The sequence below is a fragment of the Lissotriton vulgaris genome, chromosome 8, assembly GCF_964263255.1.
Source record: "Lissotriton vulgaris chromosome 8, aLisVul1.2, whole genome shotgun sequence".
Lineage (NCBI taxonomy): Eukaryota > Metazoa > Chordata > Amphibia > Caudata > Salamandridae > Lissotriton > Lissotriton vulgaris.
The window spans coordinates 564,498,177-564,517,791 of NC_141696.1; the positions used below are offsets into that span (position 1 = coordinate 564,498,177).

A 19,615-nucleotide genomic window follows, 5' to 3' on the forward strand; every position below is an offset into this window, starting at 1 on the left:
GGCCGCGGGCATCGGGTGCAGACTCGCTGATATGGCCGGAGCCAGAGTCTGTGGGTGAGCAAATCCGGTGCTCACAGGAGACAAAGACTTGGTTTGGGAAGGCAGGGCAGGTGCTACTTGGGGGCTGCTGGCTGTAGAACACGCCAGGATTTCGCTTGGGCAGGTTTGAGGCTGGGACAGGCCGGTAGGGCTGGGGCCAACTCAGTGGGCATCCTCTCATCTTAGTTCAGCACGGCTTCTTCAGTCCTTCTTCTCTTCTCGTCGTTTCTTGTCTGAAGCAGAAAGGTTCAATGTTGCCCCTAAATACTAAATTTAGGGGCGTTACAGGTAGGTACAGTTCGGGACTAATGGGTCTCTTCCCTGGGGTGGGTACACCCCTATTATGCCATCCTCTAGTGGGAGGAGGCATATACCTCTCTCTGGCTGGTTGGGTCCCCCCATCTGTAAGATGGCGGGAACTGAGAGTTGTGCTTCACCTCCCCCACCTGAGGGGTGGGGTTGGCAAAGGAGGGCACAACTCCCTTCCTCACATGGTTTCCCCCCGATTCTCCTACCCAAAGTGGGGGCCACTTGCTGGAAGCAGTAAATGTCTGGGGTAGCTCACAAAGGCGGCAAGCCTTTGAAGCTTACCCTTCGTGGATCTTACCCATCCTGGGGGAGGAGGTCTGGCACCTAGGATGTGCATTGTTTCAGGCCCCCAGAGAGCAGCAGGCTGACGACCCAGGGGTCCAGAAACATGTCTGGTGGTGGCAGCTGGCGAGCAGCCACTCAGCCAGGACACTAGAGTAAGTCATTTCTCAGGGGGCATCTCTAAGATGTATTCTGAGTGCATTTTTGTCTTAAAATCCCACACTGGCATCAGTGTGGGTTTAATGTGCTGAGAAGTTTGATACCAAACTTCCCAGTTTTCAGTAAATCCATTATGGTGCAGTGGAGTTCGTAATGACAAACTCCCAGCACCATATACTCTTAATGGTATTACTGTACTTAGAATTTCTAACAATTGGCTTAGACATTGTAGGGGTACAAGGCTCATGCACCACTACCCTCACCACTGGTATAGTGCACCCAGCTAGAGGGGCGGTTTACCTATGCCAGGGAAGTGGCTGGTAGGCATGGCACACAGGATTATGTGACATGTCGACTCTTCACTTTGTTGTGCACCAAAACATGCAGCCTGCAAGGGCAGTGTGTGTGTATAAAGGCACAGGGCCTGTAAGGGTGGCACAATAAGTGCTGCAGCCCTTAGAGGCCTTCCCTGGCCACAGTAGCCTTGGTACCCATGGTACCATTTACAAGGGAGTTGCATGTGGCCAAAGAGTGCCAATTGGGTTTTGTATCAATGCAGTTTAGGGAAAGAACATAGGCCCTGGGTACCTGGTTGGCAGGAACCAAGGGTACACTCAGTCAAAAGCAAATCAACAGTTTGGCAAATAGTGGGGGCAACCATGCAACAAAAAAAGGGCACATTTTTACAGTGTTGCCAGACCGAATCGGCGCCGCCTAAGGTAGGATCCTGGGTGGATGTCTGTGGACCCTAAACGGCGTGTCCTGAAATTCTTGTAACATGTCCCACAGGTCTGCAACTGGTACCTTTTGGAAGCCCCTGACTTCTTCCTTACTACCCCACTTGAGTGTTGCTGCGCACCAGTGTTGGAATGTCGGGAGTGTGGCGGTCTTCCAGTGCATCGCAATGGCCCAAAGAAGGTTGGAGGGGTATATGTAAAATCAGTTCCCTGCCCAGTATTTCTGTGCACTAAAGTAACGTGCTGAGCACAAACTTCAAAAAGTTATCGCTCATCAAGCTTCAGACTGAGGGAGGCTTTGCAGAAGGAAAAGCTAGAATTGACTTTGTCCGTTCACACAACTTTCTTAAAATGGATATTGGGTTCATAAAAATACAATTTCCACATACAGCATTTGTGAAAATAAAAAAGATCCCTCAATGTTATTAAGCGTAATTATTTCTTATTTAAAACTTTGAGATATTGACCTTGAGGAATGAAGTGGAGCGCAGTGAGTGCTCGGAAGGTGATTCAAGAGCTGTTCATTGAGGGAATGTTCTGGTACTGGTGTGCGTGCGCAGGGTCTGTTGGTGAGCAGCTGCATTTAGTGGCTCGAAGTGCTGGAACTATATACTTGCGGAGCACTAACTGAGTCTGCACAGCAAAACATCACAGGAGCTCTTGCGGAATGGGAGAAGGACGATGTTGAAGACTGAGGCAGCGGTTTCGAGAACCTTCCGCAGGGGCCGGGCGAGGTGACGCCGCTGACCTGGACATGCGGGCTGAGAGAAGTTTCATCTGGTGCTCCCACCGGGATTTCGGTTTCATCTGCTGGCACGCCTAGCAATCAGTGCAGTCGTCGTGTTTCCTCAAACACCACATGCAGATGGGGTGAGGATCCGTCGCCGACATCAGGCGTTCACAAGACGAGCACATCTTGAAGCCCGGAGGCATTCGCATACTGTTCCCATACACACGCAATAGCGAAAGGGAAAGGTCTGAATAGGCCCGGAGCACGCGGAAAAGGAAAAAACTGACTTAGGCATGCCAGAGTGGGACTTGTGACCTCGCTGACGTCACACACGCAGACAACGCTTGGGCGGAGTCGCGTGGTGCCGTCACCCCGGCGCGCAGGGATGCTGTGGCAAAAAGTTTTCCATATCCAGTCTCACGCCTGGGGATAATTCTATGTTAAGGAATCTGTGGCTAGTAGTCTCTATCAGATGTATGTTTTACATGTGCAATGTAGGCACCTGACCACGTTCGCAAAGGCATTTTTGTACATAATGTATGCAATTTAAACAAGGGAGCAAGCACATTAAGAATGTTTTTTTTAAAAAAATGATTACGGAAATGAATGCCTGTCTGCTTGCACAGCAGCGGTGTTTGTCAGTATTTTGGTTTGATTGTAAACATCCCAATGATTTTGAGAAATTCTTTCATATAATTTACCATATTTAAATTATTTCCATGCAGGCGCCCTAATTTCTTCAACAAACACGGGCAAGCTTTGTAATTTACTGATACTTAGGGCTCTGCATGTGAGGACAGCACTACTCTTAAGAAGCCTCTTATCGTGCTTTTTCAATAAAATGTATGGGTAGGTAGGCTGCCTTTGGTTTGAAAGTTGTGTTTTCGGTGTGACTGGTGATTGGAGGGATGCCGGGAGGAAATACAGAGAGCTTGTGGTGGGGCAACATGTATAACAGTTCCGTGGGCTGATAACAAGCAATTGCACTGGGCACGCCAGACCACTTAGGTAATTGTGCGGGGTGGGAGGCAGTACGGAGGGTATTTAACACAGACAATTGCGGTTGGTCATTCTGGAGATCTCTTAACCAAGTGCAGGGGATGAGCACAAGTGTGCACAGAAGCAGCACTTATCAATTAGAAATTGATCATAGTGTCCAGGGATCAACTATCCAAGTCGTCAAATGGGGCAGCGTTAATAGGCTCATGGATTTTTCAAAAATGTTGCGCCTATCACACAATTCCCTGTGCGCATGCAGGGGTCGTGACGTCCGCAGCTGTGGGTCTGCTAGAGGAGGGGCTTGTGTGCAGCACTGCACTGCACATTCAATTTAAACATAAATAAACAGTAAGCATACATATTTCAAAAGCATAAGCACAATGAAAATAAAAAGAAAACTATTACAATCTGGCAGACAGAAAAGTAATGTGGAAACAATTAACCAACATGGCTCAGTTTCAAAAATAAAGAAACTTTTTCAAAGTGAAAAAAACAAATACATTCCAAAAGCAAGCTGTGAAGGCGGAATTTCATTGAGTTCAAATTCACAAATTGAAACACGCTGCTGTCGGAAACTGCCTGCAAACGAACTATCATCGGTTTAACGCGTAGGGCAAAAACATGTACATCAGAACACATGCCGTGGCAGGAAACAATAACAAGCATTTGCAATGCAATAGGTCTGATCCTTAAGTTTAAAACTGAGCGCGGTGTCCTTGAAGCGGGCACTGAGCTCAAGTTAAGAAATATATAAATAAACCGAGCGCGGTGTCCGTGAAGCGGCGCAGCGCTCAGTTTTAAAGTTTAAAAAAAAACACACACAAACAGAACGCTGTGTCTCTGAAGCGGCTAATTAAAAGACACCATGTTACGCCGCGAAAAAAGATCCAGTCCGGGTGGGCGGGGTCTGCTCAGACGTGAGTCCCAGGCTCTCCACATCACTGGAGTCAAGCTATCCAGGCTGAAGAAGGATGATAGCCAGAAACCGGTCCTTGGATGCTTGATTCCGGTCTAGGAAAGACATGGCTTGGTAGTTCGGGCTGGACTGTTCCCATTAGGCACAGGGTCAAGGCTGATTTGCATATAGCCATTGTCTGACCTAGGGTGGTGTGGAGAGCAAAAAAACGATGGATTTAGGCCCAGATCTTTGTACTGGGGTGAATGTAAGACATTGTTCTGCATTCTGTCCATCAACTGTGTTTTTTGCAAAAGGAGAAAGGGCAGCAACAAGGAGGGACTAAAAAGTCTCCTTTTCAATCAGAAGTCAGCGTTTAGCACGGAGGATGACGCCACCCAATTAAAAAGATGGGCGGGGCTTCAAGTCCCCTTCGGAATGCGTATTGATGACAATAAGCCTCACAGAGAGAGGAGCGCATACGCGCTCCAGCGCTAGGTCTGCGAGACCTTTAAACGAGGCCCTGGGGGAAAAAAAACAGGCTAGCAAACAATAAAATATCAGGTCTGAATAACCAATGATGAAGGGCGAAACGACCAAACAAAGGCAATAGGTCTCGCCATTGGGGCCAATTGGCTTTGTCAATAGTTTCTCAATTTCTGCACAGCATCATTGATGCTGTGCAGCATGGCTAAAATCATTGTTTTGTAGGTATTCGCACCAAGCATGCATGCATTTACAAAATGATAAAAATCGCTTTTTTTTTCTTTCCAAAATCCAAGTTGGAAAAGCATCACGGAGGGGGCATTATTCAAATCATGGAGGGCTAAGTTGGGGAAGCAAATGAAGGGCGAGGGAAGAACATGGGGCCCCAGGTGGGGGGAAGCAGCTCGGGTGCGAGGAGGGAAGCAAACTGAGATAGGAACCTGGAGTGGCAGTATAGAAAAGCACGAGAGAGAATGTAAGTGTCAGGTAGAAACAAACTGGTGAGAAAGCAACAAGGGAAGAAGCACACAGAGGCAGGAGCATCACTGAGGTGTGATAGGCAGAGAAAGAGCAGCTCAAGTACGGTGGGGGGTATATGAGGAAGCCAGATGGAACACACACACACACTCTTGTGGAGTTCTTAACCAAAAAGAAAAAAACAGTGTCTAAAAAGTGAGAAGAGGAAAGACAATTAATGTGTCCATGCTCCAAAGAAGAGACAAATGGAGGAAGAGGCATTAAAGCCTACAAGGGCAAATTAATAAGAAGCTATTAAATAAGAGCAACAATGAAGCTAACCAATGGTAAGCAAAGAATAGAACGTGCTCTATGTCCACAGTTTGTTGACAATACATCTTGCAATGGTAATGTGCTGTCGAATAGGCGTAAGGTTCGGAAACAATCAACCAAAGAGGCCGGAACAACTATCCAGAGACCGGCCTTGAACAGCCAGCCAAAGAGGCAGGCCCGAACTAGTAGCCAGAGAAGTACTTCCTAAACCACTAATCAAAAAACATATCAAATTGAAGGGGTAGACCTGAATAACTCAACAAGCATTTGCAATGCAATAGGTCTCGCAGTTATTAGACTTTGAGCTATTGGCATTGTAAATGGCAATGCCTTTTATTTATGTGTTGGTTTTGAAAACATAAATAAAAGGCATTGTCATTTACAATGCCAATAGCTCAAAGTCTAATAACTGCGAGACCTATTGCATTACAAATGCTTGTTTTAAAGGGCCTTCGTTTTAACGTTTTTTTTGTCGTGGGAGACAGTTTCTTACTGCGGAATCCTCTTTATTAGCACAAGTGCGTCACTGAAATACAAGTTAATAAACATATTTTCGTTTTGTCTGACGCAGATATTTTAGACTGGTTTTATTCCACGGTGTTTATTTATTTACTCCCGCCCCCCTCGGGTGGGTTGGTTCCGCCCCAAAGCCGGACTCTGGCTTCACCGATTGAGCGAGGGTAGGGGACCGTGTGCTCTCGCTCTGCGATTGGCTGGCTTCGAGGGGGGACCTCAGTCGCACGCCGAATTGAGCTAACGGGGCCGGTTCGCGCGCGCTCCCGCCCACCACGCCCCCTCCTGCGCTCGAGGCTGCACAAGGAGGAAGCACGTGGGCAGCTGGTGTTAGGAGCTTCGAAGGGACTCGGCAGCCTATAGTCCTGTCCTGCGGAATCCAGCTGCAGGAGGACACAGAGTGCCGCTGTCTGCTGTCCGGGGGACCCTTCGGGGCGAGCATCGACCCGTCAGGAGCAGCCTGCCACAGGAGAGCCCGGTGGTGAGATTTATGTTTGTTTGTCGGGGAGCCCTGGGTTGGGAATGTTGCCAGTGTGGGTGTGAGCGGCTGATTTAGTGGTCGTGTGCGTGCAAAGTGCATCCCTGGGGCTGTCCGTGAGTCCTGTCTTGTAAGTACCCATTGTGACGACGGGCGGCCCCACTGAATGCTTATCTTATATGTGTGTACGTGTGTATATGCAAATGTATTTAATTGGGGTCTATTGTGCTTCCCTGATGGTACTGATCTGTGTTTGATTTTCATGATGCTCATGTTGAATGTAATTGAATCCCTTTGTGACATACTGGAAATAGGACATTTATCTGACGTATGGGGGGGGGGGGGGGACATGCTCCACACACTGGGCCCGAATTGTTAATGTAGCGCGTGACAGGCGGGCAGCCAGCTTCAGACTCCACGCGACCATGCCATAGGGGGCGGAAGGGGTGCCTGTATCTGTGCGTGCGAGGGGGGGGGGGGGGGGGTGTCTCTCCGTGCGTGTATGTGTGCTTGTGTATGTGTGTGCGCATGCGTGCAGGGGGAGGTGTGCCTGTATATGTTTGCGCTTCCCAGGAGACAGCCACGGCGAGCGCGAGCACGTTCGCGCGCCAATCGCCTTTTACGAGATGCGCGCGGCCAGGTGCTGTCTCCTGGGAAGCAGAGTCAGTAACAAAAGATCTCTGGCGAGACACAGCGCTTACGCGCTGTTTTCGCTACGAGACCTAAAAAGGAGGCATAATGAGGCTGAGACAAATTACCAAAAAAAAGGCAAGTACAAACAACAAAAAATATATAACAATAAAACAGAACATTCAAGCACAGAATGAAAAAGAAGAGAACCACACAACCAAAGCAAAGGGGCATACCCAAACAATTAAAAACAGAGGCATTCCCCCCCAAAAAGCTACCAATACAGCCAACCTGAAATAAAAGTAGAGATACGATCCAAATAACAACAAAAACACAACCATAAGAGTCAGGCCTAAAAAAAAAATAAAAAAAAATGCATCCCCGATTAAAGGCAAAAAAAGGAAAGCAGTATTAGGAACTCTGTGGAAAGCTCTTGATTGTGGTCAGTCGAGCTGAATCAATGTTGATTCAAAAAAGTGAGCTGATCTTTACAAAACAGTAGCTATAAGCAGAATTGAAAAGAAACATTAAAGGGTGAATAGCAATGCCCTCCTTGAAGATTCTGATTTGATGCTTAGCAGTATCATGTCACAGAGGGGGATCCAACGCCGTAACACTCCTCACACACTAGAGACTCTTATTCACCAACAGCCAACATTGCTTAACTGCAAATTATGGCATCCCATAACTTTCAGAAATTGAGCACATTTTGATTAGTTTGCCTAAGGTGGTTTGATGCTAAGGAACTGTTTTCTTCTGAGACAATATTATTTGCATGCCTTGCCCAACATGCAGATTCTATTTTTGCCCCTGCAGTGACAAGCCTCATTTACACCTAAGGATGTGTGTTTGCATCTTTACTTGTGCCAGCTTATCTTTAATCAGAGTAACTTTTGAGATGCCATATGTATTCCAGGTAGAGATATGAGGTATGAAGTAGATTTCATTTAGAAACATGCTATATAGTGAAGGGGAAGCATGTTGCAGCTCTTCCCATCCTACCCGTCTGTGAATGGTGATAAATCGCTGACCTTACAACAAAAGATTATTAACCAATTTTAACTCATAGAGTCGAGGAATTCCTAATTTGTTGATTGTAATGTTCTCACTAAAACCAGTTTTTACTCAGGGGTGGCTATTTTATCACTGGTATGTTCTACCTCTGCTTTTAGCCAATCATAAGACCATGCCATAGTGTGTGCTTACAATTGGTCTATAGAGTTCAATTTATATAAAGATATGGGATGCAGTCCAAATATAGATCCCTGAATCCTAAAATCTAATTAAGGGATAGGGCCAAAGACGGATTATTATACTTCTGTAACAAAAATACTCCGTAACAAAGACTATCGGATAGTGGATTAAATAGAATATTCAACATAATAAAGTAAAGAAATGTTGTGCATTTATGAGATGAAATTAGTGAACGACCGAGAGATGGAGCATAAAACGCGAATTGAAGGTATTAAAACGTTTTTTCCTGTACTGCTAAAGAATTTTCCAGGTACAAAATATAATTAGGAAAAGTCCAACACTCCCTTCATATTAGAGAATATGAAATCAAGTTGGACACATGATTCTTTATAGGGATTGAGATATGGTTATCTACCTAGACCTCTTGTTTCAGTTTGTAGATTTATGTAGTTTCTCTGCCAGAGGAATTTGTGGGCTATATTGATAAAAATGGCTGCTGTGCATTACAATTACTTTTTATGTGTTTTGTTTTTAGTGTTTTCTAACTATATGGAGTCAACATCATGATTAGAAAGTTCTATAAATATGTAAATGAGCAGATTATGCACTGTGTCCTGAAAACAGAGAAGTTGCCTGCTGAAACCACAGAAATGCATCAATAATCCACTATCGCCGTTATATTATATAAGTCTGACAATGAAGAACAAGTTACTTACCTTCAGAAACGTCTTATCTGGTAGAGACTATATATTGCCGCAAATTCCTTACCTTTGAATTTCCCCAGGCATCAGACTGGATCCGTAAGATTTTTTGTGAGCAGTATTCCTGCTCGCTTATAGGTGGCATATGTTGGCTTCGTGCATCGTCGTCCGCACCGGAAGAGACATCCACATTCACCTATATGGGTGCCACCTCTGCACTGACATTGGTTACTTTTCATGACTAACCACGCCAGAAGCATGGAGTAATGAAGAGCATCAACACTGGTGTGTCCAAACTAGGGACCTAAAAGAGATCAGCCCTGACCCAAGAGATCTGTCCGCAGATCAGGGAGGATGGATGGGATGGTAAGGAATCTGCGGCTAGATCTAGGGCCAGATGTAGGAAGCCAAATTGCAATCGCAAACACTGAAATTTGCAGAATTTCAGCGTTTGCAATCGCAATTTCGCTGTGAGCAATGTAGGTAGGTAAATCACAGCACGCAAAATAAGGAATCGCAACATTTGTGATTTCTTATTTTGCGCAAGCATTTAGGGAATCGCAATTTGCGATTCCCTAAATGCTATGCTGGTAGGCATTGCAAATTGCGATTTTGCCATAAGGAATCGCAAAATACCACCAAATTCAAGTTGGTGGTATTTTGGGATTTCATTTCAAAAAGCACGTTTGGCATTTTACAAAGTGCCATGTGGCACACATACATGCCCTTAGAGTATGTATGTGCGCCACACGTGCACACATTGACATTTCAGGGGTGCAACAGGGTGTCCTTTTGGAACCCTTCCACCCTTGAAATTGCACCCGCAATTTGAGAGTGCCTCTTGGTTACTCGCTAATTGCTGGCGCAAATCCTATTCATTCCTATGGGGCTCTTGGCCCATAGGAATGAATAGGATGGTATCCCTTGATTGCGAATCTCAATTTGCAATTCGCAATTAAGGAATATTAAGGCATTGCAAATATTTTTGCGATTCCTACCTACATTCAATTTCGCGAGCTTACACCCCAACAATCCATATGTCTAACAAAGCTTAACCATTAATTGGATGGTGGTTTTAACTACTTTTCAACAGACATAGCTGCCCCCTATTTAAACACTCTTTAGCAGAACCTATGTCTTCACCATGGGGAGAGGTTGTGGCCTTACGGCCAGAGCTGCTGACTTTGGAGCTGGGGAACCAGGTTCAAGCCTCGGCGTTGGCTCAACTTCCTGTGATTCTGGGCACATCACTTAATGTCCCCATGCCTACCAAGAAATGAATGTGTCCTTGTCTTACTCATGTAAAACGCTCCAATACCTTCGGGTCGAGTTTGCACTATATATATCTGCACAAAAACAAAATGCCACATAGCACTCTCCAACCTTTATTTCACTTCGCATATTTCTCGCTATATTTTTTATTAGCTGCTTACTCTTTATGCTGTGATACTGGTTCAAGAACTTCAGCCAATAAGTCCAAGATCTCTGCTGCTTTAACCAGGATTCTGATGTTTTGGAGTTTAAAATGAAGGGCTTTGAGGGAAGTGGTGTAATCAGGCTGAAATCAATGCACTTCCGTTTAAAGAACTCCACTGCAGTTTCGTCTGCCTTTCTATATTTCTTTTTCATTGCTCTGTTTTCTTCTTTTACCCCCTGTACTTGTTTTAAGACCACTTCGGCTTCTGAGTGCCTTGTACAGCATATTTTTTAAAGCCCTAATATGTTTCCTGGTTGCTGATCTGTTTATGGGTCACTCAATTTGCTGGTTTACGATCTCTTTCACAGCTGCAAGATTCCAAAAGGAAAACAGAAACTGTGACCACCCGCTGGCATGATTATCTTTATATTCCTATTACAAAACATCATGGCTAAACTTTTAGGGAAGGTACTTAGTGTGGGGACCTTTCCGAAAACATGAAACAGAATGTTGGCAAGCAAGCAAACTGCATACAGAAGAAAACGTTAGCGATTAAGATTGTCAGAAGAGAAAGAAGGCAGCAAAAGGCTGAAATAAAGTTAATCAACTTACCAAATGCTATTTAGAATGAAGAAAAGCTGAATGAAGATGCATCCGAAGGGAAGGATCCCACCCATAACAATTCCTGGTAATGGTTTTGTGTAAAATGACTGCTCAGGAATCTGACGCGGTATCTGGTTTGTCCGAACTGGGTTTTCAATAGCCTTTGTGAACAAAAAAATACTTTCCATTATGAACGTACAGATTTTCTGTGTGACAAATGCTGCACCTCTTTCTCTTGCAGGCACACTAACTGTATTTAAAGCGTTCAATTAGACATCTTGTAGAATCCGCAAATCAAAATCTAGTAATACGTGTCGCAGATTGCTTTGTGTAACGTCAGAATTTTATGGAGCAAATTGTTTCTTGCAATAAAATGTGCACAACTTTCTAAGAAAAGGTGATGTAAACCATAAAACATTTTTTTGTAAATGTGCTGTCACAAGTCATATGCAGAAATTACATGCAATGGATAACAAAATTCATACTATTAAAATTCTGCTACACAAGGGACATTTATTTAATGCATACTGCCATCTGTGAATTCACCATATGGACAAGCCGGTATAAGTAAGCACACTGTCTTAACATCTCCTAACCTATTTAATAGATTATCTATACAGTAGCAGGGCAAATACAAGTGCCAATTCATTGTCATCTGCACATTATTGCATGCTACAAGCACTGAGAAATAAATATTTCCAGCTGCCTAATTGGGTTTTCCCTCGTCGCTGCATCTCAACAGACACAGCATATACAGAGTGTTGCCAAGATGCCAGTCGAGGGGTGGATATCAGATATCTTCTTGCATCATAAAAGTCCTAGAGCTGCTGACATTTGTTTATTCTCACCGAATTATAGAGTATGAGGTCTGCGATCTTAGAATCTTCTAAATAGTAGTCTTCCAGATCTTAGGTAAATGTTCCTGACAAAGTCAGCAGTGACTACTTGCAAAAACGTTTGAAATACTTTTTTAAATAGAAAGCAAAACTATATTGTAGCCAATAACACATTCATAACTGCATTAGAAGTGATCTGATAAATATAACCTCATCAAAAGATAAAACTATTGCATGCATTTTGTATGAGTCTCAGTAGGTCTGCAAGTACTGTGAAGCTCCTACGACAAACAGTATAAGAATCCTGCAATCCCTGAGGGAGGGCACCCCAGAAACGGACTTACATTTGTTCTGATAGATACATGATCCCTTTTTTACTTACATGGTTCATTATCTTGACAAATAGTTTGAGGAGTAGCTTGGAACTCAGAAATCTTTGAACTGCCACCAGGTGTGTCAGGACAGCCCGTGAACTTTATCTTAAAGGTGCCATGGGAGAGGCCTATACAATATTTGTACAAAGTTGTCTGCCAATCTGGGCTGAAACACTTTACACGATAACATTTTATTTACAGATAGTAGTTCAAATTGATAAAAGGAGCACTCATTAAGCTCAATATATAACGAGCACTGGAAAAGTCAACAGATCTAGCTTTTTTTTTTAAACCAGCATCCCCAGTACATCTGGCATGTCACTAAAACACAAACCAAATCTAACCGATTTGGCAGTGCTTGTTAATAGTGCATGCACGGTCCAACCAATTAACATTTTTCTATTTTGCACCTTCCAAAGACAAGATTGAAATGAACTGAACACAACACCCTCACAGAAATGTGGCATTCACATGACCTCAGAGGTTTGAAAAGCAGTAATCAACACTTTCCTGGTGGAAGGTGCAGTACCATAAATGTTACAATTCTTTATGTAGATGGTCACAGTACTTTAAGCCATTACTAAAATTCCTTTTAGTCAGAAGCAAATAATTGCCTTAGTAGACTTGAGTCCCATAGACTCTTACTAGAGGATTCACTGGCAACCGCCACTGCACCTTCCAGGATACCAGAGAATTATTATTAAAGCAGATGGTCTTAAATATCCCCATTGGTAAAAGCAGAAAAACAGTAAAAAACGTAACTGTCGTTTTGTTCAAATCTGTTTTTATTGTGTACACAGCGATAAGCCTACAACCCCTTATCGGGGCCGGCCGCGCAGAGAAAAGTCAGTAGGTATAATTAACCAGGGGAGGTGGAATCCTCAACACAGCGCCCTGCCTACAACCCCCGGAGGGGGCCGGCCGCGTGGCTTAGGGGAGAATATAGCAAGAGGTGGCCGTATGCTGGCAATGTGTCGTTGTGCGGGGGAGGCGCGTATGGGAAGGAGAGTAGTGGTGTCACATTTTCAAAGGCCCAACAGGGACCAAACTGCCCCAAAGAGGGGCGGAAGCCAGATTGGCAAGCAGGAAAGAAGAAAAAGTCGGAAGAGGGGGAGCAGTGGTGAGGTGGAGAGGGCCAGGGAGGTGTATCTGCGGTCGCCTATAAGAGATTTAAAACGCAAACCAGCACTGGGGGAAGCGACTAAGAGCCTAGTCTGCTTGGATCAGCAGGGATGAGGGCGTCCTCGAACTATTGCAGAGCGCGGAGCCTGGGAGGCATGTGGCGGGCATAGCTGATGGAGCACAGGTGACGCACGAGAGGTTCCCACACTGCCTTGAAGCGTACCCCCCTCAATTGTATCCGCGCCGTGAGCAGCTCCATGGTCAGGACCTGCCAGAGGCGCACGAACCAGGAAGCTATCGGCAGTGCCTCAGCCCGCTTCCAATACAGAGCAATGAGTTGCTTGGCAGCGCCTAACATGTGAAGGGTGAGGATCCAGTCGCTGCGCGTGAGGGCTCTAAGTGTGGGGGGTCGAATGCCCAGCAGGAGTGTGCAAACCTCTTCAGGGAGGGGAAAACCCAACACCTTCTTAATGTGACTAAGGACCTCCTTCCAAAAGACAGCCAGGGCAGGGCACGACCACCAGATGTGTATGAAGTCACCAGTCGCAGTGCCACACCTCCAGCACAGCGGTGAGGAGGTGGGGAACATTTTGCTGAGTCGCAGGGGGGTGTAGTACCATTGCGTTAGCATCTTGTACGCGTTTTCCCTCTGCGGGATGCTGCGGTAGGTTTTGGGGATGTCATTCCAGAGCCTAGACCATTGAGATGGTGTGATTTCAGTGCCAGTCGCCGTCTGCCACTGTCTCTGGTAGGGATGCGCGGGCGGAGTGGAGGGGTGCTGCAGGATGTTGTAAATTTGGGAGATGAGTCGTTTCAGTCCCCCGACGGAGCGTGCCAACTTCTCAAATGGAGTATACGCCCTGGAAGCAGCCTGATACATGTCGTCTCCCGAGATCCAGTGGCGCAGCTGCGCATACTGTAAGCTGGCGGTTAAAGGGAGGCTAAATTCTTCCCTGCAGTCCAGCCATGATTTAGGCGACCCACCGAGAAAAAGATCTCCTGCAACCCTGCAGTCTCTTTGTGTCCAGCTCTCGAAAGCTCGGGTCCGGGCAGCAGGGGAAAAGTGTGGGTTACCTGCAATGGGGGTATGCGGAGAGGGGAACGTGGTTAAACCCTTGGGCACTGCCACTCGGTCCCATACCTCAAGCACCGTCCTCGTGGGGACTGCCATATATGCGCTTCTGGAAAGCGCCACCCGCGGAAACCAAGGCAGGTCCCATATGGTGCGCCCCGTGACCACTCGGTCCATGTGGAACCAGTGTTTGTCGCTTTGTAACTGTCGTTTTGTTTCCAATGACCAAATCCCAGAGAAGGGTCGCTTCAACTTAAATTTGCAACGTATTTATGATCTAGAAGTCACCAGGACAGTGATAGGCATTACCAGGCACTTGCATGTAGAAATTAGCACATTTTATGTCTCGCCTGGTGACGCAGCGCTAAAGCGCTGTCGCTAGCGAGATCTATTGTTACTGACTTGCTTCGGAAGGGAGACAGGAGATGTGCATGCGCTGGCCCGACAGGAATTGTGAACGCGCCCATGAACACTCGCGTACAGACACGCAATGTGCACATCTCCTGTCCCTCTTCCGGCCTCGCAAGCCTCATGCAATATCACTTTCTTTTTTTTAATGCACATGCGAGCTTTAAACTGTAAACCCTAGTAATCCACCATATAAGCATCTTGTGTGTCAGCTTTTGATACATTTCTACAACAAACTGGGAAAATAACGGGGGTTGCTTTTTTCTTGCTGTGTATTTTGCTTTTTTCTTGCTGTGTACTTTGCTATAGCATTTGTGACGCATGCAAAAGAAGTAAGAGGAGGAAGAGAATGAGCAAAAAAGTAAATTGGCACGAATAAAGCAGTAATTCAGATTTCTGTGCCACAGCGAGTGTGATTGGGTTCTCAAGCGTTTTGTAATTTCTTGGCAGTATAAAGCATGCGACTCCAGGAGCGGCACGCTTTACACTTACGCCTCACCCCACTTACCGGCTCTTGTGGGGATTCTGCGCTGCTACTCAGCTGGTCTCCGTCTTCAGCCAGTCACTGCAGCAACATGAGGGGCTCCGTCCTGCTCTCTGGAGGCCCGCGTGAAATCCTGCTCTGTCCGCACCATGCAGCATTCACGAAAGCGGGGTGGGCTCCCGCCAGACTTCCTCTACTGTTTTTTTTCTCTTCTTTTGGCGCTTTGGCGGCCCCCTCTCTGGGGCGCACGACCCACGCAGCACTTTTCAAGTACGGAAAAGTCCTCAGGTGCCGCCACTGGGCACGAGCCGCAGGCCACGCCGATGTACACACTCACGCCGTGCCTACAACACGCGCATGGTGCTCTTTCACTTTCCCTTGTTTCTCCAGGAGTAGGCGCGACTGACACCTAGGAAAGGCCTTATGGTAAGTATGCGTGGTTTGCGCCCATTCACTATGCGTTGCTGGACACTCGGATGCGCACCAACGTAATTTACATCTAAGACGAACGTGTACCTTGCAGGGTGCCTAAGAAGGTGCTATGCAAATGAGCTTCCATTCTCATATTGGTGTATTTATACGTAATCAACTTACAGGCATGAACCTACGGGGAGTGTAGCTCAGCGAGCAGAACGTTGGCCGCTACCAACTGCGGTGTTCTGAAACTCACAGAATTAAATTCTGCCAAGTTAGACAACCATCCCTCCTTCAAGGTTAGTAAACGGAGGACCATAACAGTAACGTGCATTATTTACCACAAATTACAAACCATAGAAGGGCTAGTTGGAACTTGGAAAGCACATTGCTTTTTCTGACACGCATCTTGAATTCCAGTTTACACACAAAGGAGCAGGAAAAAGGGTTGCACAAAATGTGAGAATGCACCGGCTTGTTTAGTGTTTCCGGGGGATAAATAGAAAATAGTACGATTTCTAGATCAAAAACACGCATTCTGGGAAATAGCATAATTAATTGCATATTATTTCTATCCCAAGGCGTGCAACCACAGGATTTTCAAAACTGCTGTAAATACGCAGCGTACATCCATGCTTTGCACTTATGCAAGAGTCAAGGACATGTACCCCAGTACTTACAGAGTAATACACCGGGTACGTGGGGAAACATTCATTCCACATGTCGTATTTTCTACATCTGAATCAAAGTTGTCTTTTCGAACATCGTCTTCGAATTTCAGAAAATCTCAACACATTCCAGGCCAGCTCACCTTGTTTTACGATAGGATGCAGAGGGGTCAATGACATAGCACGTGAGAGGATTTAAGCGTGCTGTTTGACCCAGGCTTCTGTGCTGCACAAGGCTGCTGGAAGATACCAAGCCCAGGATGTACATGTGCCCGCTCGCTCACAGATGAGTGTGAGGGGCTTTTAATGGCACCAGTTGAGGGATGAATTTACCATCGGCAAACGCTAACTGATGAGGGGAGCACCCCCTCCTCCCACCGCCCCCCTCTCCCTTATCATGCACCACTCTGTTTTTAAAGCCGCCACTGTGAGGTGCGGTCCAAATAGCCACACGTGCCCCTTAAGAAAAGAAAACATCAAGCCAATCTTGGCCCAGGAAACAAGCATTTGCAATGCAATAGGCCTCGCATTTGCGAGAGTTTAACCTATTGGCATGGTAAATGAGAATGCCTTTTGTTTAGGTTTTAAAAATCAACACATAAATAAAAGGCATTGTCACTTACAATGCCAATAGCTCAAACTCTAACAACAGCGAGACCTATTGCATTGCAAATGCTTGCTAATTTAAGTTATTTCTTTAGATTGTGCTAGCTCAAGAGAAGGGTAGCCACTAGTGTATAGGGTTAGGACTTAAAGGGATATGTGATGAGGAAAAGGAAAGAAAAAGAACTGAAGGAAAGAGTAAGAAGCTGGCACAGGAAAACCAGGGAGAAGGACGAGAAGAAATAAAAGGGAAAAAGTAAGTAGAGGGGAGAAATAAGGAGTAATTGTCAACCAGGGAGAGAGAAAGTGGAAACACTTCAAACAAGGAAGGGAGTGTGAAAAAGGGTGAGCACAGGGAGCAAGGGTGTAATAGTGAGACATGGAAGCGAAAAAGTGAAAGTGTAGCAGAGAATGTGAGAACATGGGGGGATAATGCAAAGGAGTTAGTCAAAGGGAAGGACTGGGTATGTAGAGTGCGAGGGAGGAAGAAGACAATAGGAAAAGTGAAAGGGAAGCATCGTAAGGATATATAGGAAGACAGATGGGGAAGTAAAAGCCTGGAGAGGATGGGGACCGGATGTGTGTAGGCTTACTAATTGATGTCGCATTACTAAGTCTAATAAGAACAATAAGGGACACTACATTCTTCAACAAAATACAATGTGCTTGATGGATAGCCCTTCCAAGCAACAGAAAAATGCATGAGAGTTAATAGGTGAAGGGGGCTGACCCTAACTACACTCTCTCTGTACTACCTGTTGTATGTATTTCTTTTTTTGCGTGTTGGTGGGAGGTCTCTCAGAAAGCTAAACCCGTCAGTATGGAGACATAAAAAAAGGACAAAGATGAGATCTGGTAAACTGTAGGCAGATTGCTTTACTGGTTGCAGATGGAAGGTTTTTGCAAAGTTTATATTGGAACAACTTTCTGCTTTAAAGAAATAAGTCATTTTAATTTAACAGCAAGTAGTATTCCTGATACAGGATCACTAGGACCGTTTTGCCAGTCTAGGACTAGTTTTGGCCTGTTGCCAAAACAGACAGGATAATAATGTGACTTAAGTTAATCCACTGGGGGTTTATATCGAAGTACTAGCTTTAATACCTAGATGTCATACTAGTACATTAGGTTTGTGGTAAAGTCAAGAGGAGGGAATGTCTTATTCCAAGACAGTTTAAGGAGGTGTACTGTTTGGAACCTCTACTTTTCAACTTGAACAGAGTAGTTATTTCAACAACTTTTAAGGTGCAAGGTCTCTCAATGTGGTGTTCAGTGTACGCAGAACATTTAGACTTCTTAGACACCACTCTGATCAGTTCACAAAGGTTTTTTAAAAAACTGTATATTTATTTAGATCAAAACACAGAGTTTAGTCAGTGTGATTGCAAAAATCTTGTTGTTATTCCCAGCATGATCACTATACTACACTACAGCATGATCCAGTATTACCATGCCGAATACCACCCCCACTGCCAATGCTCTTCATATTATCGCGCACATCCAAACTTACCAATGTGGACTCTGAAGGAGTTTCATCTCCATGTTGTTCCATGATCCTGTCAATTGTATTAAAAAACAAATGACAAAATCATGTTCAATCGTCGCTCTCTTGTCTACTAAGTCTTCACTCACCTTGTCATCTCTTCTCAATAACTTCATATGCCATAACTGCCCACTCCAGTGGGTCTTTTTTTCTACGCGGTGATTTGTGAGGCTTGTGGTGCTACCCAGTGTATCGCGTTCGCCCGTTAATCCAACATCAAGCCAAGTGCCACCATGTGTTTGTGCATTTTGCACACTTCCATTGCTTCAGAATGCCAAGTAAGCACAACTCCAGTGCGATCGTTCCGCTGAGACGGTTCTCCAAAAACACATCCCAGCTTAGCATGACCAAGTCATATGTAGGAAGTCCTCTGTATTTAGCCCTCATCTCCTGCATGCAATTGGCCTGTTAGGGTCCATCTGAGTCAGCTTGCGAGGTGTCCGGTATGTCTGGTTCAAATAGTTAAAGTGAATTTGTTTGAACCTGGCGTTGGGAGATACCAGCTTAACCTCTGCACAAGTCCTTGTCCAGCCTGCTTTGTGAGAGCGTTCAGACAATCGGCCTCCGATCTGTCATTTGCCCTCTTTGTCATGTCCTCCTTGTCCCCAGTAAAACATGTGCATGAGTAATCAATCTGTTACATCCTGCTAATTCTGTTAGTTACCATACCATGCTACTGCGCATGCAGCTTGTCGGGGAATACAGTCCACACCTGGGGGGCCCTTTTAAAAGGTTAAATAGCAGAGTAAACTAGGACAATGAACATTTCCTTAAAAAAATCATTTTTATACTAATTGTTGAAAACAAAAGTAACTGCCCTTTGCCTTTTGCGTAGATGATAAAACCAGGATAGATCAGCTAAAAGACCCTACAAACTTGGGGCCATGAATGATTGTTTTGTTTTCATGGAAATTCAATGGCATTGACTAAAAATACTTTTCCTAGTAAACTTTGCATTACACAGATGTAGTTATTTAACACATTGAATCTTATAGTTTTAACAGCATTCCCTAGAGAATATAAGATCAAGCTGAGTGAAGACTATTTAATTTAGCAACCATACCATCTACAATAATTTCCTTAAATTCGCTGGTGCCTTGTTTCAATGTCTAGTTGACCAATCCTGCTCT

At 45.1% G+C, this 19,615-nt stretch overlaps 1 protein-coding gene across 1 annotated transcript in view; it reads right to left on the reverse strand.

Annotated features, from left to right (window-relative positions):
• The window catches only part of TM9SF2 (transmembrane 9 superfamily member 2), a 395,116-nt gene that overhangs the window by 74,380 nt on the left and 301,121 nt on the right, over positions 1-19,615 (reverse strand). The window contains exon 14 of the mRNA XM_086934380.1: positions 10,971-11,122. Within this exon, the coding sequence (XP_086790506.1) occupies positions 10,971-11,122 (152 nt within the window). The remainder of the gene's footprint in view (positions 1-10,970; positions 11,123-19,615) is intronic.